Below are 27,320 nucleotides of genomic sequence, written 5' to 3' on the forward strand. Positions count from 1 at the left end.
GGGTGTAATTTAAGGCTGCAGCAGACAGACTGAAACGTTGAGCCTGCAGGCTCATTTACTGACTTATCAGCAAGTTTAAACAAATCGCAAAACACATTTTCTCTCACCACAAGCAAAATGAAACTTTTAGTAAAATGAATTACTGCACACTTTGATGATGACAACTTCTTACAGCTCATGAAGCAGAAACCCATCAGGGTCTGCAGACTGTAAATCATCCTCAAATGAGTTACCTCAGTCAGCAGGTGGCGCTGTTCCAGGCAGCTGAAGAACAGCCCTGCTGCCTGCAGCTGAAACAGAAGAAGATGAAAACAAATCAGGAAAACATGAAGCAGGAATGAAACCCTGAGAGCAGAACCAGATGACAATACTTACAGCCATGGCAACAGTCTGGCAACTCACTCCAAGCTGTCACCAAAAACGAGAACATCCACTCTGCAAAACAACGACACGCAAACCGGCCTATTCCAAGTCTGTGGACTGGAAGTATTTAACATCCAGTCAGACGAAAGGCTGAAACTTTCTTGCTTTTCAAAAGTTTTATTCATTTTTATGTAACAAAATATGGAGAGTAACTTCCAGCTGGAGGAACCAGGACAAACATCCGGCTCTCCTGCCAAAATACACACTCATGTTTGGTTTTGTGTTTGTTTATGTTTGGTTTTTGAGCAGCCTGTTCCCCTCCTGGCCTGTGGGGGCGCTGCACCAACAACCACTGCAGGAGACGACACTAAAACCTCTAAAGACACTGAGAGCAACTTCCTGTTTCACCAGAGGAAACAAGATGGCGGCGTCAGAGTTTAGTGATTTCTCTTTAGTCTTTGGCTGAAGACCAGGAGCCATTTCTGCTGCTAGCGCTAGGCTAGCATGTTAGCTTAGGTTACCCAGAATGCCCTGCTGTAGTCCACTTCCTGCTTTAGAGCGTCTCCAAATTGAGCTGTTTGTTTCCTTTCAGTGAATCAGCTCAGCATCGTGTCCTGATTGGAGGATTTTATTCAGTTGGTTTGATGATCAAATCCCAGTCAGAATAAAATTATTTTTTTTATCAACAGAAAAACCTCCAGGAAGGAAGAAACGGACTTTAGCTGAGATCTGCTGTCAGAAAGCACTTCTGTGTTCTGAACTCCTGCAGACGTCATTCTGTTCCGGTTCTGGTTCCGGTTCTGGGTCCTGAGCCCAGCCGGTCCGTCAGCTCGGTTCCGGTCATTTCTGAGCCTCAACCTGCAGACGATCCGCAGCGCTCAGATTTCCTGAGAAAAGTTTCACCCTGAATGCCGCAGCGTATTGGCGCAAACAGTGACTTAATCAGACAAACAGCGCAACCTCTGAGTCAACTGCAGTTTGCGTGGAAACTCCACATCTTGGGACATTCTTCTGGTTGCTCGCTCCAACCACACACTGTTAACAGCTGCGCAGTATTTCACCGCGCTCCAGAAACCGCTCATTAATGAAGCATTCGCGATCATGTGGCACTGACAGCGGGACAAAGATCACTGCAGGAACCGGAGAGCAGCGCTCCGCTTCCCGCTCCCATGCATGCAGACGGCCGCCCCGCCCTCACTCGCACTGTCTCCTCTGTAATGAGCTCCAGATGTGGCGCCGCTGCCAGCGAGGGGGGGGGGGGGGGGGCGCGTCATGCGCTCAGGCGAGGAGAGACGCTGTCCGAGGGGACGCTGTCAGCCCTGATGGAGTGGCTGGCTGGGCCCCGGGGGCCAAACGGAGGGGGCGGGGGTCACAAACATCCCACATCTGGAATCACTTCAGGTCAGGCCGGGCTGGCCGTGAAAGGTGAGCCGGGCGCCTGGCAGGGGGCAGGAGGGGCAGGAGGGGCAACACTGGACATACCACAGTCAGGGATCAGTGGGCAGGAAAACAAGCGGCAGCAGAAACTAACCCGAGTCTCTCCTCTAACAGCAGGAACAAACTTTAAGACGCATCATTTGGAAACAGAAACTTTACAGAGAAAAGATCCTAAAAGAAGAAAGTCGTAAAAATAATCAAATCAAATCAGCTTCCAGACATTTGAGAAGCTCCTTCAGGTCCAGGTGTTTGTCAGACTCCACCGGTTCGCCTCGTTTTCACTGATAATTATTTTATATGCAGATGTTGTTTATTTCTGCGGTTTCTCGGTTTGGTTTTTCTCTCTTCTGCAGGTGGAAACAAACTCGTTTCCTCTCAACGTCTCTCTTTTCCCTCTCTCTCCTTCACGTTAGAAATAAACACATTTATGATAAAGTTTCCCATAAATCAGTAAATGATTTGAGCTTCTGCTGAACAAAACACAAAATAAAAAAAGCAGCTAAAAGAAATCAAACTTAAGAAAATCAGTAAATCTAAAAAAAATAAAAAATCTAATTTAACTGATTTAAAGTTGCTAAAATCTGCATTTCAGAAAGAAGCAGAACAATGTTCAAGTTTAATGAAGTTCATCCAGATTTAACCTTCAGACACATAAAAACATCAAACTACTAAAATATTAAAATGGCACTAATGCTTTTTAACATAAATGTCTAAAACAATAAAAACTAAAGGTTTTTATTTTCAAACATTCAGTGTTTGAAACGTTTGGTCATATTCATACATCACGATTTTTTATTAAATCAGGTTAAAAAAACACGATATCAGCTCATTTGTTTTAAATGTCCAAATTAAAAGTTCATATTTTATTCTGAAAATTATTTTTAGTCAGAAAACAATTTTAGAGCAAAAACCTGAAAAAGTATTTTTTGCATCAATTAATACAGATTCCAGTTATGGATCAATTATTGTTATAAAATATTTAAACTATTTCATGATGTTGAAATAATTGAGGTTGTTCTAAAAGTGGCAGCTCAGATAATAAATCACGATGTTTGCAAACAGGAAATATTTTTCTTTTTACATCCTGAGAAAAACCCAAAAATGTTTTTCTGATCATTCAGTTTAAAATGTTGATAAAATCCAGATTTAAAGAGCAAAAAAACTTCAGCAAAAAAATCACAAAACTAGCAGAAAAAACAAAAACAGCTAAAAATGTTTTTAAAGAGATTTGAAAATGAACTTTATCAAGATTTAATTTCTCTTTAAAATAAGAAACAAACATTCAGGAAGAAAAAATGTTTGATTTCAGAATAAATCTAAAAATCAAATACAAATTAGTTTCAGACATTTCATTTCTGTCTCTAAATGATCCGTTTATGAATCTGTTCATCATGCGACTGTCAATAATTAATCTTTAGTTCTGAGAGACGTTTCGCAGCAGAACTCGGAGCAGAGACGTTTTCAAAGTTTCGCAGTTTGATCCAAAAGGCTCTAAAAGTTTTAAAATCTGGAATAAATCTGAAACTGAATCAGGTTTCAGAGAAGCGGAGCAGCTCGGCGCTTCAGGCGATGAAAGTTTCTGAATTATAAATCTGCTTTTTTCAAGGCTCTTGCTCCAATATTCGGCCCGACTCGGAGGACGTGTGTTGGTCCGTGCCGGGGGTCACCAGGGGTCGCGAAGAAGAAACGGCGAGCCGTGGAGCGAACGAGGCCCCGGGGCCCCTCCGCATTAAGGAGAGGACTTCCCTCCTCGTAAATATTCGGTTTTAAAGATGGAAACTTCAGGCTTTTCTAATCTGGGAAAGAAAACACTCCGGACAGAAAGCATGAGCAGCTCCAGGTTTTCTGTTCTCTGGTGATAAATCTCTCCTTTATGGGCCGAGCGTGAGCGCCGCGATCAGCTTTGCTTTCCAAATGGCCCCGGCTATAAACAGACTTTATTTCACAGTGTCTGAAGTGTGATTTAACTTAGACTGCACTGTAAAAAACAACAACAAAAATCTGATTTCTGCTGCACAGACGTAACAAATCCTCCAGCTGGAACCTGTTTGGGTTGCTTGAAATGCTTTTTTTATTCATATACAAGGTTCTGTTACAAATAAAGAATATCATAGGAAATTATCTACTGGTTTGGCTTCAGAAATACATTAACTTTATACTGGACTATATAACATGTAGGTCAGAATGCACTGAAGCGGCTTTTCAGTGGCATAAGAAGGAGAAAAAACATGTTTTTACAAAAATATTGAGTAAATGACAAAGTGTTTGGTTGGCTGGTCCCACTTTTGGTTTTTATCCGCGACGTTTAAAGAAAGAAGGAAAAGGGAAACGGGGAATCCAAACGGTCCGAGTCTCAGTCAAAGCCAGACGCTGAGCTAAATCCGCTCAGGAAGTCCTTCAGAGTTCAGAGAACCTCAGGAGGAAGTAAAGTCACCTCAGGTTCGAAGCCCCGCCCTCGTCCGGGGCGTTTCCTGTCCTGTCCGGCGGCGGCGGCGGCGGCGGCTCAGTTGACCGTGGGAACCTGGTTCAAGCTGTACTCCTTGGCTTTGAGCCGCAGGTTGGCGATGCTGTTGGCCATGTTCATGCCCTGGGACGTGTTGGTGTTGGAGCAGGTGGGCGGGTAGGTCGCCATGGCGCTGCGGAGAGACGCAACCAAACGTTACACAATCCGACATTCACAGCCTGAAAGCAGCTCGAGTCTGATGAGCGAGTTCGCTTTTCATCCCATACTGATGGGATCTTCATCTAAAGTCACAAACCCGTTCACGTTTCTGAGAGGAAAAGATGAACATAAAAACCACAAACAGTTTCACTGGGCTGATGCAATAATCCTGGAATTTAGCTTCTATGCTAACATCACAGTTAGCTTCATTTCCCTGGAAAAACTCAAAACGCTAATTTACTCGGCTGTTGAATAAAGTTCAACTTCTGTGTCAAAGTTTTGGTTCTTGACTTTCAAGAATCCTTCATGTATTTAGAGGTTTCATGCTCTTATTTTGAAGGGGGTGAAGACTTGTTCCCGTTTCCTCTCCTCGTCTTTTTCTCCAATAACTTTAATCAGAACAAGAAACAAAACAAAGACAAAATACAACATTTATAGAAAATGTCAATAATAACGTTGAAATTTAATTTGTTCTCAAGTGTTTTTCAAGGTCAGATTTAATTTGAATTAAACTTAGCTCCTTAGCATTAGCTTCTACTAAATACTGTGTTTTAGCTCTTTAGCATTAGCTTCTACTAAATACTGTGTTTTAGCTCTTTAGCATTAGCTTCTACTAAATACTGTTTTAGCTCTTTAGCATTAGCTTCTGCTAAATATTGTGTTTTAGCTCTTTAGCATTAGCTTCTGCTAAATACTGTTTTAGCTCTTTAGCATTAGCAGATCTAATGTTTATGATTAGCACTTTCTGGTGAGCGCAGCTAGCCTTTTAGCCATCGCTGACAATCATAGATAAAATTCACAGATTTGGTTTATTTTGTGTTAATCAGTTTTAATCTTCATCATCATCATCTTCACCCTCACTTCTTCTCCATCTTGATTCTCAGACTTCAGCTCTGATTGGTTCTGAACAAACTGGATTTAAACGACCATTTAAACTCGATTCTGTCTGATCCGCTCAGTTTAACAACTTCTCTAAATTATCAAACAATTTTCATTAATAACACAATAAATCAATAATTATCTAAATAAACTCTAAACTCTCCTACTTCAATCATTTCTAGTGACAGTTTGAAGTTATTGGATTATTGTAATCCTTGGGACCGGGTGGGAATCTGATTTCCTGGAATCTCTTCACAGCAGAAGCACTGAAGTTACTGACTGGTTTAAAAAATAAAATCCATTTTTAAATTCCATGAGACTTTTTTATTTTCTGTTTCTCTTTAAAATCTATTTCAGTAAAAAAATAAAAAAGGAAAGAAAGAAAGAAATAAAAAAAATAAAATTAACAGAAAAAATTAAATATAGTTAATTTCACTTCTGGAGAAAAAAAGCAAAAACTGGATTTAAGGTGGATTTAAGGTGGATTTAAGGTGATCTAGTCTGCAGCTCGCCGCTGCAACCGTGGTAACTGGGCCAACTGCACTGTGAGAGGATCGGAAAGAAATGGCTGCCGGACCATTTCTCCTCAGGCCGGTTCCGGTCCGGCCTCAGGAGAATCCTGCGCTGGAGAAAACGCAGAGAGCCGAAGCTTCATCACGTCGGTTACTGGAAACCAGAGCGGCGAAAGAGCTGCGAGCCGGCAGAGGTCACGGGGTCACCGCTGGATTTAATACGCTTTGTTTTCACATTATCGCCTCGTCGGGACGGAGGCCCGGTCCGGCCCGATCGCCCCCGACGCGCGCAGAGAGAGAGATGTTTACACTGAACACAATTATCCTGGAGAGCGAAGAAACCGGAACCGGTTCTGGTTCTGATTTATGATCCACAAACAACAGAGAGAAACTGGATCTGACAATCCAGCAGAGTGAAGACGAGCCGCTGAAGCTGCAGGCGGCGTCCAGCCGTCTTCGCCTCAGGAAGAGAGAAAATGAAATAAATAAGCAGGGAAACGTTTCTCCATGTTTTCTACACAAATCCTGACACAAGCAGCTGCAGCACGTCCAACACATAGAAAACTAGTCCTGCTCCGTGGAAGGATACGCAGAGAAACACTGATGTTTTCTGGAGAATGAAACAGAGCCGACACATTAAAACAGACTTTTATTAAAAACCTAAAACCAAATGAATTTATGTGAATTGTTTTCGTTCAGGATCTAAACTACTAGAATCTGCAGGTTGTTTTCCTTTGAGATCATGGTTCAATCCGGAACCGAGGCGTTCGGGTCCGGAACCGAGGCGTTCGGGTCCGGAACCGAGGCGCTCGGGTCCAGAACCGAGGCGTTCGGGTCCAGAACCGAGGCGCTCGGGTCCAGAACCGAGGCGTTCGGGTCCAGAAGAGGAAGAATAAATGCAGAAGTCATGTTAAAGTAATGCGGCATGTAAATATGAGCAGCTGATTGGTGGAAGGATACGTTGGTGAAAAAAAGATTTAATTGAATTTTATTTATCAATTAAATCCTGAATTTTAAAAAAACGTTTCAGAGAATTTTTACGCTTCTTCACTTTCACACCAGTGGATTATTTTAATCGTTTTAAACTGAATGATGGGATTTTCACTCTGGCTGCTCGCCATATCCTTCCGCTGCTCAGACCGGATCTCCTTCTCACTGTAAATTAGATCTTAAATGTGTAAAAACTTCAATCAGAGAACTGGATCAGAACCGGACAAGAACCGAGCGTTGTCTCAGAGCAGAACAAACTGTGGATATTTTTAACCAATAGATTCAGTCGATTGATTTTAATCAGTAAGTGTAACGAAGTGGGTTTTACAGTAAACCAGTTCATCCTGCTGGTTCTGGTTCTGGAGACCATCTTGGTTCTGATCCAAGTTGGTTTGACTGGAGATCAAATATTTGGTTTTAAAATCGGTTTTCAGTGGTTTGAAGTTAAAATATTAATTATTGATAAAACCGACAACAGGAAGTTAAACTCGTTTAGCTTTAGTTCTCTAATAATTACCACTTCTGTCACTTTATTCTCATAATATTTCCATATTACTAAACTTTAAACAGGGAATATTAAATTAAATATTCTTAGAGAAAATAAACATCACAACGTTTTGACTTATATTTCCATTCATATTATTTTAATAGCTTTCATTCCTCATATTACAACTTTATTCTCAAAATAAAATATTATTTCTTGTAATATTCTTGTTATTTCCAAAATGTTCTAATCTGACCGTAATGATGTAAATTCAGTCCTAATTTAACCTGGACTGAATTTCAGCTACAAACTGTCAGAATATTCATGTTTCTTCTGTTAATGTTTGTTAAAAATGAATCAGTGAATTGAGCTTTTAGTCTGTTTGTAGTTCAGATGAAGTGAAACCGTTTGGTTTCAAAGTTTTCATAAAACAGTTTCTGAGCTGCAGGCAGATCAGAGGAGATGAAGACGCTGAGGAAGACGAGGAGTTCAGGCGGCGCAGCTGTTAGCCGCTTTAGCGTGCTAACAGCAGCACACAGTGGTGATCAAATAAAACCACAGCATTTGCAATCACTATTTTTTCACAACTCTATATTCTGAGGAAAGCATGAAGAAAAATAAGTTCCCAATTTACAGAAAATGACAGGAAAGTTTTGTCTGCTCAGAAAAAGTGCAGCGTCAGCAGATTCTACAGAACCGCATCCAGGAGCATTTCTGCTTTCAAACTCAGCAGCAACACGATTTAGTGATAAAAGCCGTAAAGTGAGCAGCTTTTGGATACATGCAGCAGCCATGTTGAATTCTGAAGCTAACGAGGCGTCGTCATTTTCTCTTTGCTGAGTCCTGGTTGTACTGGGATTACCTTTGGCTGATCACTGGTCAGACTGGGAGCTTTCTGTATGTCCTAGTTAAACTCCAGAGTTAGCTTGAGCCAAGCTACTGGCTAACAGGACATATCTGGATCCCTGTGGTCCGGTTCGGTCTGATGAGGCCAGTCGGATATAAAAGAGGTTTCTCAACAGTAAAGACCTCAAAATCCAACATGAGTGTAAAAATCATTCAATTAGCATCCCTGTCAGTTTGCATTTTATTAAATCTCTCCAACAACCACCAGTAAACACATTGTTTAGATGCTTAAAGTCCAATAAACAGACGCTGTTAGGGTTTACGACAACTGGGAGCCATTAGCTGCAGAGATAAAGCCTCTAATTTAGTTTTTAACTGCAGTGTACTGAAGAACAGCACCAGGGAAGAATCTCAGCTCTGGGTCGGCTGGTGTTGAAGAAGCAGACCGTACCTGTAGGGGGCAGCGCTGCCCCAGGACAGGTAGTCGTTGGGGCGCGGCGCGGGGCGTGGCACGATGGGCTGCTCCACTGCTGTGACTTCTCCTGAGTAAGACTTGAGCAGCGAGGCGTTTTTGCTGGCCAGCATGGCTCGCTCATTCCTGCGAAACTTGGCTCTTCTGTTCTGGAACCAGACCTGGAACGACACGAAGACGCCAGGAGTGAGAAAAAGAAGGCCCCAAAACACAGCAGCCACCAAATAAAACTGGGATTATAGCTCAGAAACATCCTCACGATATTTATGTTCTGCTTCTACCTTGAGGGCAAATAACTGAAACCTTTAGTGATGTTGAAAACCCGGTTTTCTCATTATTGTTCTGAAAACTTTCAGTGAAGTAGAAAAAGTTCAAGAAATTCGTTACTTCCTGTAAATCCCAAATGAAACTTTATCAGAAGATTAACTTCAGGGATGTTTCAGGAGTAAAGTGGAGATTTTGACATAATCTTTAGTTTCATTTTATCTTTGAATCCTATAAAACCTGGGAGGCTGGAAATGTGCACCACCGGCGTCACCCCGTAAAAAGTAGCTAAAACGTTAGCATCACTCTCCCTGAAGCACCAATCATAAGGTTCTGCGAACGCTAACGCTCTACACCAACAGTGTTCAGAGAAAGCTAATAAAGTTTATTAGCAAAGAGAAATGGAGGAAACACTTCAAAATAAGAGCATGAATATATAAACATTCAACTACATGAAGGATTATTAACAGTTCAAAACGTTGAACTTTATTCAGCTGAAAGTTCAAAGAGCATCCAACTCAATCAGGGATTTCATTCATTTAGGGGAAGCTAAGTGTGCTAACCCCTTTCAGAGTTAGCAAACGGCTAAAGCGCTAAATGAAGCATTAGCTCTGCATTAGCAGATTGATGGAGCCTGAGGGTGGAGGTGATGGGTGGAGGCTGCAGCTGACATCCTGAGCATTTCCCTCCGGTCTGTTACTTTCAGCAGACAGTCGGATTCTCAGCGCCGGTCGGATTCTGGCCTGAACGCAGCAACCTTTTCATATCTGCTTCCTGGGTTTTCACTCATTATCTGCAGTTAAATTCAGAGACCGGAGCCATCTAGAAGTTTAAACCATGACATGTGAGGAGGTTTCTTCCTCCTCCTCCTTTTCCTCCTCCAGGCCTCAGCGCCCGGCCGCCTCCGTCCTCGGCGTCAGGCGATGACTCAAAGCGAGGACTGGGGGGCCGGGATGTTGTTTCTTGCTGTGAAATCAAATCCATTATTAGAAGCTGCCGGCGCTCACAGGGCCTCGCTGACGCACAGCCTCTGGAATGAGTCTCTTTTATCAAAGGATTTCTGCACATTAATCACAGATGTGCAGCTCCGCTTGCGCCAACATCACCATTTCCTCCGTTTCCCCGCAGAAGAAAAACTTTCAGTGAGCTGTGCTAGAGGAGGCAGAGTTTATCTGCAGCTCCAGACCAACAGGAGGGCTGGCTGCTTGTTTTCCTGCTTTATTGGATGCAACCTTAAGGCCTTTAAAACAACAGTTGCAGGAACGTTTTCTGCAGAGCTGTTTTCCCAACATGTGTTCGTCGCCTATAAAATCTGTTTTGCTCTTCGCACGATTGCTGCAGCTGCAGCCGAATGAGTCACAAAACCCTCCTGACATTTGGAGCTTAAAAGTCAAAATAATTCACAAAATAAGCCTGGAAAGGTCTGGAAAGTTACGGGCTTGTTTTCAGAGGAGTTGATATGAAAACACTCAAAGAAGAGATTCCTCCAGTAAACATCAATAAATAATATTCTGCTCTGTTTATTGCGTCGCTAATATTTAAGTAAAAAGTGATAAATATGAGATCAGAAACATGAGGAATCGGTTTAGTTGGGTTCCTGGATCAAACAGTCAAATCGATTCAAACTGATTCACCGATTACGATTTTCACCATCAGGTAGCGATACGTTCATTTCACCAACGTATCCCTCCGCCAATCTGGTGCAGGATGCTGTTTGTGTCCCGTTTTCACACAACGTCACTTTAGTTTCACCTTCCTCTGAAATAAAGGCTCTAAAAAAAACAGGACAAACATTTAAGATCTAACTAACGTGAGAAGAAGATCCGGTCTGAGCGGCGGAAGGATACGATGAGTCAGCATGTAAATAAGCCCATAATGATGACATCATTCAGTTTAAAACGATTAAAATAATCCACTGGTGTGAAAGTGAAGAAGCGTAAAAATCCTCTGAAACGTTTTTTTTTTAATTCAGGATTTAATTGATAAATAAAATTCAATTAAATCTTTTTTTCACCAACGTATCCTTCCACCAATCAGCTGCTCATATTTACATGCCGCATTACTTTAACATGACTTCTGCATTTATTCTTCCTCTTCTGGACCCGAACGCCTCGGTTCTGGACCCGAACGCCTCGGTTCTGGACCCGAACGCCTCGGTTCTGGACCCGAGCGCCTCGGTTCCGGACCCGAACGCCTCGGTTCCGGATTGAACCATGATCTCAAAGGAAAACAACCTGCAGATTCTAGTAGTTTAGATCCTGAACGAAAACAATTCACATAAATTCATTTGGTTTTAGGTTTTTAATAAAAGTCTGTTTTTAATGTGTCGGCTCTGTTTCATTCTCCAGAAAACATCAGTGTTTCTCTGCGTATCCTTCCACGGAGCAGGACTAGTTTTCTATGTGTTGGACGTGCTGCAGCTGCTTGTGTCAGGATTTGTGTAGAAAACATGGAGAAACGTTTCCCTGCTTATTTATTTCATTTTCTCTCTTCCTGAGGCGAAGGACGGCTGGACGCCGCCTGCAGCTTCATCTCCACACAAACAAACAAACTCCAGCAGGAGCAGAAATAGGAGCCGTTTTCTCAGGAAAACTCTGATTTGCAACAAGTTGTACAGAACTCAAAACAAGACGCTGAGCAGCGACAGAAACATTAAAGTTTCAGAGACAAAGACAAAATCAAAGCCGTGTTAAAATCTTTAACAACTTTTACTCAGACTGATCTGGTTTTAGACAAAGGAAATTACTTTTTAAACGTATCCCTCCAACAATCGCCTGAGAAAATAGTGCCTCAGTAACTGGATTATTCCAGATTTCCAACCTAACTGATCAGAGGAAGAATACATCACAGTGCAGAAACCCGGGCGTTATCCGGCTGAATTAAATTAAATTAATGTCTGATGAAAAAATCCTCAGTTAATTAATTGCATAGCTTTGAAAATCTTAACGCAATTAATATTTTTAATATATACAAAGGTTCCGACTGGAACCGCTTCCGGTACGTCCGTAAATCTGACGCACAGCTACTCTGCTAACAGCTACTTCTGCTAACAGCTACTTCTGCTAATAGCTACTTCTGCTAATAGCGGCGATAATAAAGTTTCTTTTCCCGGTTCATTTCTGATTGGACAAGACAAATATTTGTTGTATCCACGATGTGCTGGAAGGAGTTAGCCTATCAGCTATCCTAAGATAGCATCAATGCTAACATGTAGCAGCTAATGCTAATGTTAGCGTCAGGAGACCTGATGGCTGAAGATCAGATTAAATATTAATGCATATCTTTATTGTCTGTTTTCCAATAATTTTGCAGGAAATGCGACGTTTTAATTGAAATAGTTGGTGATTTAGCGGATTAATTGTGATTAATTAATTGCAGAAACTCCAGTGAAACATTAATGGAGTCAGGATGAGATCTGGCCCAGCGCCTCATCTGCTGCACTTTATCTGAGCCGCAGGGAAATTACACATCATTACATCCAGTTCTGATCGCATCCAGTCCACACACACACACACACACACACACACACACACACACACACACACACACACACACACACACACACTCACACACACTCACACACACACACACACACACACACACACACACTCACACACTCACACACATACGCACACACACTCTCACACACACACACACACACACACACACTCACACACACACACTCACACACACACAGATCCATGCAGCAGACAGAAAGCCGGTGTGGCGGCAGGCCGCGTCTCTAATGAACCACAAACCTCTTATCGTTTCCCTGATGACAAATCTAAACATGTTAATGACTCTCAGCCACTCAGCCGCGTTATTAGCTAAATATATTCATCCGGGAGGTTTGGCAGGGCGACCCGAGCCAGATTTCAGAATAAAAGCCTGACCTGGACGCGGGCCTCGGTGAGGTTGACCCGGCGGGCCAGGTCCTCCCTGACGAAGGCGTCCGGGTAGTGCGTCCGCTCGAAGACCCGCTCCAGCGCCTGCAGCTGGCTGCTGTTGAAGGTGGTCCGGTTCCGGCGCTGCTTCCGCTTCTTCTTCTCCTCCGTGTTCATCTGCTCATCTGCGGGAGGAAGAGGAGGAGGAGGAAGAGACGGTTACCATGGAGAACACCAGGCTGCTGCGGGTTTCAGATTTTAAATGTTTTCATAAAAGACAAAAATGAAGGGATGTTGACATTCAGGAGGAGAAACTGTTGAATATATTCATATATTCATATTCATGCTGTCATTGATCATATGGAGGTGAAGCGGCTCTGATTGATTCACTGAACTTATGAACACAGCAAAATAATCTGTTTTTATTTGAATTTAAAAACTTGATGATTGTCAAATATTCTAAGTTGTGTTTTATCAAAAGGTTGTGAAACATTAAACCGGGTTTTATTCAGCGGAACCGAGAAAAGAACCGGTTCTTTACTAAAGAACCGGCTCTTTAAAAGAACCCATAGTGTTTATTTAAAGCAACAGAACCAGATTTACTCTTTGTTCCTATAAATTAAATAAAACTCGTTCGCTCAATTAAACGACCTCCAGAACCGAACCGAATCTCCGTGTGAACGTTCCTGCAGAGGAACCGGATCCTGCGGCTCCACAACAAAACCACAGAACAAAACTTTCACCAGCGACTAAAGATCCTAATTACCAACAGGCAGGAACCGGAACCAGAACCGCCTCACCGAACCGAACCGGTACCGAACCTGTTCATCGGGTCCAAACTCAGCTGGACTGACCGGATGTAAACAGGAAGAACCTCCAACACTTCCGCTGATTTCAGCCTCAACAACTTCCTGTAAAATATTATAGAAATATTTTATATATGTCAAATAAATACATGAAAAATTTAAGAGTTTTTAAAATATGAATTAAATTATTAGAAACTTCATATGGAGGAAATTATTAAAAACAAACTATTGATAAGATTTTGTTAGAAATAAAAACCTGATTTAACTAAATTAGGAATTTTGAAAAATATTTTAATGGAAAATTATTTTGTCAGTTTTTCCAACAATTTTATTTGTTTGATTTGACTGATTATTGAGAAACATTTCAGGTCTGGTTTCATTTTAGACACACACACACACACACACACACACACACCACACACACACACACACACACACACACACACTCTGTCATCTGCCTGTTTGTTTTGCTGTCAGCAGGTCGTCTGTTATTTGAGCTCAGAGTTGATTTATTGTTTTCAGGTTTTATCAGGATAAATTTAAACTTTTATCAGGATAAATTTAAACTTTTATCAGGATAAAGTTTCGTGTGACGGATTTTCCTCAGGAACCTGAACGTCTCTTCAGGCTCAGTGTTTAAATCCGAACCGCTTTACGGATCAGAACCAAAACATTTTCTCCAAACATTGTTTCAAAAATGTAATTAAAATATTTAGTCTTGTTTGTTTTTTCTTTTTTAAATTTGCTGCAGTGTTTGCCTGTCAGGAGATTCATTTCTTGCTGACCTTTGACCTTTCACAGAAAGCTGCATAATGGTTATTATAGATGTGAGCGAACATTCTCGGTCCTGATTTAGTGGCTGCTGTTCTGGTTCTGATCTGATCCAATCAGGTCCAGATGAAACTGAACTGATTTGTTTTCCTTCAGCTAATCACCCTTTGACCTCTGGGGTTTATCTGGTGACCCCTGGCAGGGGGCCCGGGGCCCCTGGCTGAAAACCAACAGATTAGAGAAATGAAAACATCTTTTCCTTCAGCTGCGTTCCAGTCCGAAGCAGTCGGGTTCTGCAGAACGTCTGGGTCAGAACATTTTCCTCTGAAGGAAAACCAGCAGCAGGTTTCATCTGTTCAGAAATCATCTGATTATTTTCCAAAAATCACCTGTTTTACAATAAAAATGAAAAAAAATCTCCTTCGTGGGAAAAAGTAAAGAATTTTCAGATTCTATAAAAATATAAATATTTTTATTTTGGGTCAAATTATATCTAGAAATAACTAAGATCTGACTTAAAAGAAAATAAACAATTTTATATAATTCTGATTCTATTTTAAAGATTTTTTTCATCATTTTTTAAATTAATTTGACTGATTTTCAGAAACTAAAACAGATTTTATTTTTTCTTCAGTTCAATTTGACAGTTTTACCCAAAATATAAAAATTTAAATAATCAAAAACTCAACTAATGTATCACACATAATTAAAATTATTATTAATTAAATCTAAAACCGCTTCAGTTCAGAAAAAGGAAAAAAAAATGTTTTTTTTTTTTTTTTTTTGTTTCTGTTATTTTTTCACATTTTGGGGTAAAAAGTTTGACTCATAATTCTCTGTTATTATTTTTGTTTTATTTTTTCTACAAAACGCAAATAAAGATCAAAATAAATGTCCTGATTCCCGCAGTTTGCAGCTGAAACTTAGCGGAGGTTTGATATGCGGCAAAGTGGCTGCAGCGGCAGAATGAGCGGCAGAATGTGCGGCAGAATGCTGGTCGGTGTAAAACTGTCCAATCTGAAGGTTTTTGAGCTTTTAGGTTTTTTTTTTTTTTTTTTTTTCAAAAAGATTGCAGCAATAAAGGACAAAGGGAAAATATCACTGAATGAATTAAAATGAGTTAAGTTGATATTTTTCATAAATCTCTGATTATAAATAGACAATAAAGCAAATGCAAATATAATTTAAGATTTTTTAAATATGAGCGTCTTTGTTGTATTTTAGCTGCAAATGTTTGAAAATGGATTAAAATCTGACTTCAGATTAAAACCCAAATCTTTGCGTCGTTTTCATGATGACGCAGCGGCTGAGCGGCACTTTGGTCAAAAACCTGCAGCTTTAATCAAAGCCATCCTCATCCTCATCTTCATCACGTGTGACCGCATGGCGTCATTAAAACTGAAAGTTTCTCCTGACATCAAACCAGAACCAGAACCAGAAATGATTTGGCAGGTTTGAATTATTTAAAGGGCCTAAAAACATCCATCTGTTAGTAAAAATATATGAATAATTTCTCTCGCAACAATAAATATTTGTCTAATTTTTCTGATGATGAAAAACCCCTGATTGTTTTTTTTTTTTCATAAATGAAGAGCGGCTCTGATTGGCTGATCTGCGGCTTGACACGCGCGCTAATTATGACAGATGATTGGCTCGGATCATCTGAGAGAGTTTGACAGGCTGAAAATAAGCGTGAATTAACGACGTGACCCGCGCACTTCCTGCCGCACAGCGCTGCGCCTTTTCCCCCTTTAGAGAAATAACAAAAACAGTCATTAAAACCCAAAGCGGTTCCGTCAACTGGCGCAAACGGAGAGGAGGAGAAGCAGTTTATTTACTCTTTCTGCGGCGCGCAGAGGAAGCCGCCCGGCGCCCGGCGCGGCGCTTCGCGGCGGTTTGCGCCTTTAATGAGGAAGTTCTGGCGCTTAAATGCGCTTTTTACGCACAGAAGAATGAAACATTGAACTCCTTCCTCCCTCTGAAGTAAATAAACACCTGATCAGAGTTTTAATGGGAACTGAGGGAAAACTCCGCAGCTCTGCGCCAATCAGGCGGCGCTGCGTCATCATGTGACTCATATTTTCTGAGTTATTATGTTGTTTTTTGTCTGCAGAGGAAACCTGCAGCGTAAATGCGGCCTGGTTGAGGTCAGCGGCGCAGATTTATGGCCCGGAGCCTCCCGCCCTCTCCGGGTCCACCAGCGCGCCGCGCGGACTTCAAAGCGCGGCCGAGGAGTTATGGCGGCTCTGCGGGGAGCCCGTCAGGATGATGCATGGCCAAGGCGCGCGCGCGGCTCCGCGGGCACGTGATGAAAACAGATGAGTTTAGTTTGCGGCTGACAGTCGGACTCCATCTGCGCACACTTACTCTCCTGCTGGGTGGTGTCGCTGCCGCTGGTCAGCCCCGGGGACTCCAGCATGCTGCGCCCGGCCTCCCCGACGCCCTCGTCGGCCTGGGTTCCCACCATCTCCCCGGCCTCCTCCAGGTCCAGTAGGTGGCTCACCGAGAAGTTCTTCTTGGCCTGCAGGTTGTCCAGGTTCGCCGTGATGGGACTCTCCAGCCGGTTCGAGATGGCGGCCTGCCGGTCCATTACGTGCGCATAGCTGGAAGTCATGGCGCAAACGCAGGAGAAGCGGAAAAGGCGCAGCGCTGAGGAGGATCACAGCGAGCAGATCCCCGGAAACTCAGACTGGGCTCCGCGGAGCTGTTCACATCCAGAGGAGCCGCGGAGAGCCCGAACCGAGTCCCGAACCGAGTCCCGAACCGAGTCCCGATCAAAGCCAAAGCGACCAATCCATCCGGCGGCGCGCGCGCGGCAGAGGAGAGGAGAGGCGGGAAGCTGGAGGAGGAGAGGAATCACAAGTTCTGCTCCGAGTTGGACCGAGTCACATCTGAGCAGGAAGAGCTGCTGCTGCTGCGAGTGAAGACGAGCAGATGCGCAAAACTCCGAGTGCGCAAAACTGACCGAACTGCAGCCAAGAGGCGCGAGGAGGCAGGACTCTCTCTCTCTCTCTCTCTCTCTCTCTCTCTCTCTCTCTCTCTCTCTCTCTCTCTCTCTCTCTCTCTCTCTCTCTCTCTCTCTCTCTGTCTCTCTTTCTCTCCGCCCTGTTTTTATTTTAAATCTGTTGTTTCTGACAGATTCTTCTGTCACTCAGCTGAAACATAAATCACTAAAACAAAGTTTTAGTCACTTTTTTTGGCAGCCATTTTGTTTTCATTTAAGGTCCAGAAACTTCGGAACAAGAAGATCCAACCAAGCAGGTTCTGTTCGGTCAAACCTAAAACTAAAAGTTCCCAAAATATTACAAAGAATCAATAACAACAATGATAATAAACCAGGAAGTCTCCAAAAATCAATAAATCAATAATCACTGAGAACCTAAAATCACTTTCAGAACCAAAAAGAAGATTCAAAAAGAAGATTGTTTTATTGACATTTCAGGAATGAGAGAATAAATATGATTTTTTAATGTTAGAGAAAAACTGGAGGACCAATAATCCGACCCTGTGGAACGCCAGAGCAGCAGAAACAAAGTGAAAGTTGAGGAATCTGCGAGTTCCATCAATGTTTCTCATGTTCAGATAAAATTCAGACAAAACGTCAAACTGAGATTATAGATTTTGATCCATCCTGACAGTTTCTGAAAAACTTTCCTAATTAAAATCTGTTTCTGTTTGTCATTAGTGGGAACAGCTCCATTAACATGCTAGCAGAGCTAATGTGTCATTAGCATTCCTGCTTCTCTTGAAAACATGCAGCACATTTAGCATCTATAGCTTTAATTTTGTTTGCTGTTTGTAAAGTTTCAGCTTTATAAAATTTGACATGATGAAGTTTTGGCTATAAAATTAAAACAGAGTTAAAGAACAACGTAGCAAAAGCAGCACAGATCAAAATGTGTTTGACGTTTATCTTCTGCTAAAGTGTTTTAGCATCAGCTTCCTCTAAATAAGGAACTTAGATTGTTCATCACATGAACTATTAGCACATCGCTAACATTTTAGTTAGCGCTTCCCATCACTGCTGCTGCTGCTGCTGCAGAGGATTACAGTTATTTTATAAACTTTTCTTCTTCTGTCCTCATGGTTTCTGTCTCACTGTAACGCCGATCCGATCCGATCCGATCCGATCGGATCCGATCTGATCATCAGAACTTGTTCCAGTTGTGGGTCCGGCCTCTGGGTTTAAATTCATCCACATTTCAGGCTCCTGAGTCCAGGATTCGTTCTCAGGTGAGACTCTCAGGTGTTCTGCAGCCAATCAGAGACAGTTTTCTCTGTTCAGGTGGAGAAACTCCAGTAACTACTTACGTTTAGTTGAGTAACTTTATAAAATTCACTTTTAGGAGTATTTTTATTTCTCTGTATTTTCTCATTTTATTATCAATATTTTTGCTGCAGATTTCACCTACAGAATGAAAAATGTTTTAACAAAACTCACCTGCAGTTTGTTAAAGTTTTTTATTAAATTAAACTGATTAAGAAAAATGTTTATTTTGCTGGTTTTAAATTGGTCCTTAAAATACTGAAATTTCATTTTTATATTTTGTTCCATCTGATGATGTGATTTTTAAATATTAATAAAGCACTTTTTTTTTTTTTTTACCACATACTTATTTATTCTTACTTGAGTAATTTCTTCCTGGATACTTTTAAAAGTATGCTGCAGTATTTCTACTCTTACACTGTAAAACACTTAAAGGTGATTTAACTGTAAAATGAAACAAAAATAAACTAGAAATTGTTTAAATTGAGAATTTTAATTTCATCTAGTTGTTCTAACAAAACCAGTTTTCTACAGTTGTTGTGACTCGTTAACATTCAGTAGTGAGTTGTTTTAATTTTATTTTCTAATTTAAGCCACATTATTTCACATTATACAACAAAACATCTAGTTGAACAATCACACATTTCTTTAAAAGAACTCATTTAAATTAAGATGATTAAAATGATTCAAGCCATATTTTCTTCTTGTACTAAATTAAATCAATTAAAGTTGAACTCTGTTGACGTTTCAGCTCCAAAGAAGCAGAAAGATTCTGACTCAGAGAGAAGAAGCCAGCAGACGCAACCAGAAGCAGCTGTGATGTTTTACAGTGTAATTCTTGGGAACTCCACCCGGTTCGGTTCGGTTTCGCTGCTTCACTGAAACTTTCTCCGGTTGAGCTTCGAGTTTCTGCAGCTTCTCTGAATATTAAACTGCAGCTGCACGTTGATCCTCCCCGGTGTGTGTGTGTGTGTGTGTGTGTGTGTGTGTGTGTGTGTGTGTGTGTGTGTGTGTGTGTGTGTGTGTGTGTGTGAGGGGGAGGGGGGGGCTCTGAGCTGCCATGTCCCCCCCCAGATCTGGGAAAAAAACACTTGATGCCATCAAAGAGGCGCAGATTGGATCCAGATGTTCTGCTCTCGTTCTTTCCATGTATTTAATGAAGGCGCAGCGATGGAGGAGACTTTTTCATCATTAGTTTTCCCCCCAGATTCTCTTTTCCTGCCTACGAGTCGGTTCTGGTGCCAGCTCGAGAGTAAAAACAGAGAGAGGCGGGAGCAGCGGCCTCCCCGGGTCTCCTGCAGGAGAACTCGGCCTGATTCCCTGCAAACATCTGGAGCAGGAAAAATCAGATCCGCTCAGAAAATAGAAAGCAATGAAATGATGCAATAATCAATAATAATCACGTGAAGCTTCACTGCAGATCAAATGTTTGTGCAGGTTTAGTTTCTCGCTTTTTACTATAAAACCTGAAAATGTGACCGGATTGAATCCCCGGATGTTTCCTGTCAGTTAATCGATCAGCGTCATGGCGGCGTGAAGGGGGCGGGGCCTAACGAGCAGCGACTCACCTGAGAGGAAGAGGATGATGAAGCAAAGCGGCATCATTTCATGAAATGTTTCACTTCATCTCATTTTCATTGTTTTCAACATTTTTCCTTCAAAACAATAAAATAGAAAAAAATCATCAAGTGATGAAACCGAACAAACTTTACTGACACAAAACCTGCAAAAAATGACCAAAAATTCAGTCAGTTCTGATCAATAAAATCAGGATTATTGATATTTCTCTGTAAATATTTTCTGTATTTAATGAAGTTTATTGAACTGAAACAGATTCGGGTTCGGTTCGTTTTCCAGGAAAAGTTCTGGCAGAATCACGGAAATCTAAAGATTCAGAAATGTTTTCATTATATTTACATTTTCATCGTTTTTATAATGAATTTAATTCGTCTGGTTTCAGGTTGGTTCCGTTTGGACCTTCATGCTTGTTTCTGTTTCTTCCCGCTTTGTCTCAGTTCTTACGGTTACATCAAAGCTCCGACCCGGTTCCGATCCACCGGGCCCAGCAGCGACCGGACCCGGTTCCGACCCGTAAACCAGCCTGATCGCTGCCGGAATCCTCAGAAACCCGCACGCAGAGTCTGATTCCGGAGTTGATCTCGAACCGAACCGAACCGAACCGAGCCGACTCCAGATCAGCCGCGGCTCTCTGCGGGGAGCCAGCTTCCGGATTTACACCAATCATCCAATCAGCTAATTTCTGTTTCTGCGCTGCAGGCGGTTCTGGTGCGGAGTGTTTGGGTCGCTCTGAACATTTATGGGCCGCTGGTGGTTCTGGTTCTGGTTCTGGAAGCGATCAGCAGCTGATTAGAGCGACATGCGGCCTCATTATCACAGCTCTCTCTTAATCTGAAACATTTTCATAACTTTTCCTCTCCGTGGAAAATTGAGTGTTTAAAATTTTCAGATTAAATTCAAAGATCGATTCTGGAGTTTAAAGTTTGTTGAAGATTTTAGAGACAAATCAGAGAGAATAATAAATATGATTATGATCCGGATGAGGACAATATTAATCTGAGTTATTAGTGGCAAAAACGTAAATCTGGGTTTCCTGTCATGTGAAGCTGCGGTCAGAAACACTCAGGTGTGCGGGCCGGAAGCTGCAGGTGTGCGGGCCGGAAGCTGCAGGTGTGCGGGCCGGAAGCTGCAGGTGTGCGGGCCGGAAGCTGCAGGTGTGAATATTTCTGTTTGGCAGAACCAGAAGGGATCCGACCCGCTCTGCTGGTTCTGGTCACTTTCAGAAGTTTATTAAAATGTTTTGGGTTTTTTTCTGGCTGTTTTTTTCTGATTTATTATTTTTTAAATGATTTAAACATTTATGTATTTCTATACATAAATGTATAGAAGCTCGGAAAGGGTGGGTTTGGTGGGTTTTTTTGTTTTATTTTGTTTTCTTGGGTGATGGGAGCATTTCTTTTGTGTTTTTATATTCATTAAAGCTCGGAAAGGGTCGGAAAGGGTCAGAGGTCACCTTTGAATTGAATTGAATTTTGTCCTGAAATTTGTTTTGAATATAAAATATTTCTATCAAAATGTTTAATCCTAATTAAATTATTAATTCATCACATTTTAATTGTAAACCATAAACCACCAAAATAAGCAACATTTTCAATTCAAACTGTTTTTTCTAGTGAACCGTTGAATAAAAATTGAACATAAAGTTTTTTCTGTCCTTTCAGAAATTATTCACTTTAAATCATGTTTGGCAAAATTAATCTGAAGGTTTTAATTTATTAATCATTGAAGCCAAATTTCACATTCACACATTTTTCTGATTCAGGAATATTTATTTCCAATTAGACATCAATGAATGGTTATGTTTTCATTTATGGCCATTTATGTGTCATTTAAACAAACCTTTAAAAAGCGTTTTGTCATCTATCAGCATTTGTTGGTCCGTGAGAAATTCGGGCGTACAGGAAACGCGACAGTTCAAAGGTTCCGAGGGGAGAAAAAAAATCCTAAATGCGATTTAAATGATTCTAATCAATATTATTAATATTATCAAGAAGTCAAATCCCGTCTCTAATATGAATCAGACCCAGAATCAGCAGCTATTAAAAATGATTTGATGCTTTTTTTTAATTGATGAAATAAATCTGTGGGTTTATTTGAGCAGAACCGCAGCAGAACCGAGCCGGAGGCCTGCAGGTGAAACCCGCTTCAGACGTCAGACGCTTCAGACGTCAGACGCTTCAGACGTCAGACGCTTCAGACGTCAGACGCTTCAGACGTCAGACGCTTCAGACGTCAGACGCTTCAGACGTCAGACGCTGACCTCTGCGGCGGCCAATTAAACCCGTTTTACTGCAGCAGAGTCCAGATGTGACCGCAGCTGTAAACCTTCTGAGGTTTAACGGCTGGACCCGGACAGGACCGAACCAAACCGAACTGGACCGAACCGGACCGAAGCAAACCGAACTGGACCGAAAAACCAACACACAGTCAGTGTTACAACCGTTTATTGAAGGAAATGATTTTCATGTCGTGTCTTCAGCCGACAGAACCAGAACCACGTGTCGCCATGGCAACCATCCCATTTACCTGAGCGTCCACAAGCCTGACCTGCAACCCGGAAATGATTTGATCATATTTTACTGTAAAACAAAGAATCTGCTGAAAGTTCTACCAGAAAAAAACTGAATAAAACTGCAAGAAATGAAATACAATTAAATAAAGAGTTTAGACTAAAACTGGATATTTATTGTAGTGTTTTATTATATTTATAAAAAATCTGTCAAATTTTTAAGAGTTTGGAACAAACTGGATGTTCCATTAAATCTGCACTGTAAAAACACAACTAGTTTGTTCCAGTTTCTAGAACAAATATCTGCAAACAGCTGATTATGAATCAATAATTCCTTAATATCAATAAGAAGTTCTAGTTCCAATGGCTGATCATTTCATTTATAGCGAGGCTTTTTCCCATCAATAAGTGAAATAATCCATCAGTGGAACTAAAATAGTTTCACCAACATTAATGTAAGTTTATCAACCTAAACTTACATTGGAAGCTGAAAAGCTTCTAGTTAGTTTCATTTTATTGCAGGTAAACTCAAACAGATAGTCAGTTTTTACAGTGAACATAAAGTGACTCCAAACAGAAAATATCCAGAAGTTTCCTTTAAACTTCCTGAAACACCTGCAGTCCTCCAGGTGAACCTGCCCTGCCTGAAGGGGGCGCTGTAGCAGAGGTCAACAGAATAAAACCCGCTTCTGGTGATGGAGCCACATGAGGAAGATGATCCTCTGCTCTGAGCGTCAGGAGGTCAAAGGTCGAGCCTCATCACAGTTTTCTGACCGTTTACAGTCTGGTTCTGTGTTCGGTTGGTCCAGCGCCTCCTGCTGGAGCAGCTCAGCGCCGCCGAGGGCTGATGGCGCTGCCGCCTCACCGCTGCCGTCCCTCTGAGCTTCTGTGGCGTCGGCTCTGCTCTGCTCCTGCTGCTGCAGCTCCTGCTGCTGCAGCTCCTGCTGCTGCAGCTCCTGCTGCTGCAGCTCCTCCTGCAGCTGCAGCTCCTGCATCAGCTGCTGCAGCTTGCAGGCTTTCCGCAGCTCGTTCTGCTGGATGATGGCGTACAGATGCTCGGTCAGCTGCTCCTTCACCTCCGTCTTCCTGTGCAGGTCCAGCTTGGCCGCCACATACTCGGCCTCGGCCTTCTCATAACGCTTCCTGGGAGGCAGAGATTTGTTTTTAATGATGAATAAAATTGTTTTAATGAGAAAAAAGCTCCAGTAGAGTTGAGATCTGCGCGGCTCGGTCCGTCTGATAATAATTTGGTTATGATGTTTTAAAACATGAAGTTTAACTCAACATTCCTCACTTTGACTTGAAATTATTTTCCCATGAGGTTTAGTAATAAAATTACTATTTTATTATTACAACGCTGCTCTCACATTATCAGGACTTTATTTTGACATTATTACGACTTTCTTTGGATCAATTAAAATTCTAACTTGTGGACCAAATTCTTCCTGCAGTTCATCTAAAAGTCGGTTGAATTTAATTGGTTGTGCTTATTGTTAAATATCTGATCAGACGAGTTTCAGATTCCTTCAGTTTTATGAAGCTGTGAAGTGAGGAAAACGTCGTTTTCCTCCAATCAGAGAGCAGAACTGTCCTGGACATCGAGCTCTGACCGCAGAAATACAGTTTGAATTGTGAAGAGCAAAAAAGCACAAGCTTGTTGGAAACATTTCAATGACAAACCAGGTCAAGTCAAAAGAAATTTGACTTGATAATTCAACGCCTTGAAATTGGGCCTCTGTCTCTTTAAGAAGCTCCTGCTCTTTCTGAAGCTCCACCTCTAAGAAGTCATCCCAACATGGCTCCTCTATTAACCCTTTGACATTTTTACCGGCGTTGCTTTGAGCAGCAGCTCCTATAACGAGCCCAGCAGCTGTTTGCTAATTGCTGCTGGCTAGTCTGAAGGAGCTTTGGATATATAGCTCACCCTGATATCTAGGTCACCCTGACATTTTGCACAGCCGAATGGTTGCCACGGAGATTAAAGGATTCCTCAGTTTTGTGTTGATGATGGAATAACATTATAACTTGATGGAAAAAAAAGAAGAAGTTGATTTTACACGATACTGGTGCTTTAAATTTGTCCTTCTGCAGTTTGGCACAGGAAGCCTGGAGTTCTTCCCACCTGGCGGCGCTGTAGTCCCAGCTGGCCTGCTCTATCCGGCCCCGCAGGATGCCGATGTCGTTGGACACCATGTCGTCGAGCGCCTGCAACTCCTTCTGGATCCGCCTCAGCTTCACCGCCTCGGCTTGGGTCTGTTTGGACCTGAACACAGCAGACGTTTACTGCGCTGGGTTCTGGCTCCGCCCCCATCTGACCTGATCAACAGCCAGAACCCGGCACTGCTTACTTCTCAGCGATCGTTTTAGCCAGAAGTGCTTTGGTCAGCTTGTTCCTCTCCTCGATAACTTTCTGCTCCTGCTGCAGCTGCTCCAGACGCGTCTTTTCTCTCCTGCAGTCGCAATAAAACAACAATTTCACAAAAAGGGAATTTTCAAAATAAAAACATTAAATTATTCTGGGGGAAGAAATGTGTCTTTGAACTTTCACAAAGGTAACATTTGTGACAGTTCATGTCCAGCATGTGGGGAGTCTGCAGAAATTTAGCTACCCATTTCCTGACCCTTGACCTTTACAAGTTCTGGATGAAGGGAAGATTGCTCCCTGCAGTCTTAACTGGTTCTGCTCTGAAGATGATCCAAACCGCAGCAGCCGTCTTTCCATCTATTATGATGTGAATTTGACAGAAACTTTAGAAATAAAGCTAAAACTAAATTATGGATGCGGTGCGTTTCCATCTACTGGTTTGGTTAATCAGCCAGATTACACACAGCATAATACAGTCAAATGTTGATGCTACACATGGCTGCAAACAGGAAGTAGAAGTTGCTAATTAGCATAAACCAGAGAGATTTGGATCATGAATTTTCTTGGTGCCTCTCACAGACCCACCAGTAGACGGGACAGTTTGCTACATCAGGACTTATTCTACAAACGTGTCACCATGTCCCCTTTAACGAGGAGGCCCATTGGTCCAGGCTACTGTAAATCAATATAAAATCTGATTGGCTCCACTCCTGTGCCTCTTGTGATGTCATCAGCCCAATTAAACGAAAAGAAACATTTCCTCCCTCAATTTGTTTTTAAAACATTAGATTTTGTGGATCCTGTTATTTCTTTGACCCGCTGGGTCTTTTCTGTTGGAGCTAATTTATTATGATGAAAATAAATCATAACTTGATGTGAAATTTGAGGCCAAACTCACATCTCCACCTCCTGCTTCTCCAGCTCTTTCACCACAGGCATCTCCTCCTCCTTCTCCTCTGCTTTCGGGCGGTGATTCTGCTTCATGTCAGCGGCTTTCTGCTGCTTCTCCTGCCCGGCAGCAGGAGCTTCTGTCCGGTCCGGAGGCTGACCTTCCATCGTCAGCGGTGGTTTGCTGAGCTGTTGCCCCGGCAGGAGGGTCTGTGAGCCGGCTAACTGAAGCGCTCTCTCCCGCTGCATCTGTTGCCGGCTCCGGCTGGATGTCGGCGGCCTCCTGCCGCGGGGAGCAGCAGGAGGTCCAGCGGAGTCTGTGGAAGTGCAACCGGCTCAGTTAGGGTTACAGCCGGTCCAAGCCTCGGACTGGGTCGTTTTATTTTACCTTTCTGCTGGATTCTCCGCAGCTCCTCTTCGGAAAAACCCGCCCAGCCGCTCATTCTACCGCCTCGCAACGAGACCAGCCCCCGGAAACATCCAGCTCAAAACGCTTTGGGGTTTAAAGAGAGAAAATCACTGGAAACCTCAGAGAAACACCGAAAGAAGCGCTCAGCACTTCCGCCATATTTGTTTACCACTGCCACGCGAAGGACCGCAAGAAGACCGGCGAGATGGTCGCCCCAAATATCGCCTGAATAAAAATGAAAGGATTGGATCCAAGTAAAGAACAGGCCTGTTTTTATTGTCTCTGCTGTTGTTTCCTCATTTATCTTTGTTGTGTGAACAAGCAGTGGAGCCTCCAGACAAAGTTTTAATTCGGGTGACCACAGCAGTTCAATATCAGGACTACAGACAGATAATAGCTTCATCAGAACTTAAGTATTTATTTTTATTGTTTTATTTCATGCTCTTTTTTTCATCTATTCTTTTTCCTATCTAGATATAATAAATATTTAGAAGTTTGATTCAGTTTCCTAGAAATATATGCATGTTAATGGAATTTTGTAACTTTTGGCAACATAATTCTTATCATTTTGCTCTTGGCCACATTAATTTGCAAACAAATGAATGTGGCTTTTTCATCTTTGCATTTGTAAACTAATTTCTTCAATTTCAATTTCTATGATTATATTTATTATCTATGTTAAATATAGAGCAAAAAATAAAAAAATTAATTAACCTAAAGAGTTTCCATCATAGCAATAAACAAAGTTTGGTTAATTTGGCCATAAATTAAAAATAACAGTGGGTTTGTTCACAGATCATTTGTTGGTTCCTTTTCAGATGTCTGAAGTGCCTGAGGTTGGAGGGGTCAAAGGTTAACCTAAGAACCACTTTCTGAGAAACTTGAATGAAATTAGTTCTATTGTCCTGAAAAGTGGAGAAGCAGAGCTGGTGTC

The 27,320-nt window shown here is 42.0% G+C and overlaps 2 protein-coding genes across 2 annotated transcripts; both read right to left on the bottom strand.

The window, feature by feature from the left end:
- Positions 1-3,853: 3,853 nt before the first annotated feature.
- On the bottom strand, positions 3,854-17,304 carry prrx1b (paired related homeobox 1b). Its single transcript, XM_055060161.1, has 4 exons — positions 16,738-17,304; positions 12,803-12,978; positions 8,625-8,806; positions 3,854-4,436 (listed from the first exon to the last, which is right to left on the bottom strand). The coding sequence occupies exons 1-4, from the start codon at positions 16,982-16,984 to the stop codon at positions 4,304-4,306; spliced, it is 738 nt and encodes a 245-aa protein (XP_054916136.1). The 5' UTR covers positions 16,985-17,304; the 3' UTR covers positions 3,854-4,303.
- Positions 17,305-22,642: 5,338 nt separating this feature from the next.
- On the bottom strand, positions 22,643-26,605 carry gorab (golgin, rab6-interacting). Its single transcript, XM_055060047.1, has 5 exons — positions 26,366-26,605; positions 25,988-26,294; positions 25,073-25,174; positions 24,847-24,987; positions 22,643-23,867 (listed from the first exon to the last, which is right to left on the bottom strand). Exons 1-5 carry the CDS (start codon positions 26,418-26,420, stop codon positions 23,459-23,461), a joined length of 1,014 nt encoding a protein of 337 aa, XP_054916022.1. The 5' UTR covers positions 26,421-26,605; the 3' UTR covers positions 22,643-23,458.
- Between the last annotated feature and the right edge of the window lie 715 nt (positions 26,606-27,320).

Source organism: Poeciliopsis prolifica, unplaced genomic scaffold (assembly GCF_027474105.1).
Source record: "Poeciliopsis prolifica strain line A6 unplaced genomic scaffold, Auburn_PproV2 SCAFFOLD002, whole genome shotgun sequence".
In the NCBI taxonomy this organism is placed as follows: Eukaryota; Metazoa; Chordata; class Actinopteri; order Cyprinodontiformes; family Poeciliidae; genus Poeciliopsis; species Poeciliopsis prolifica.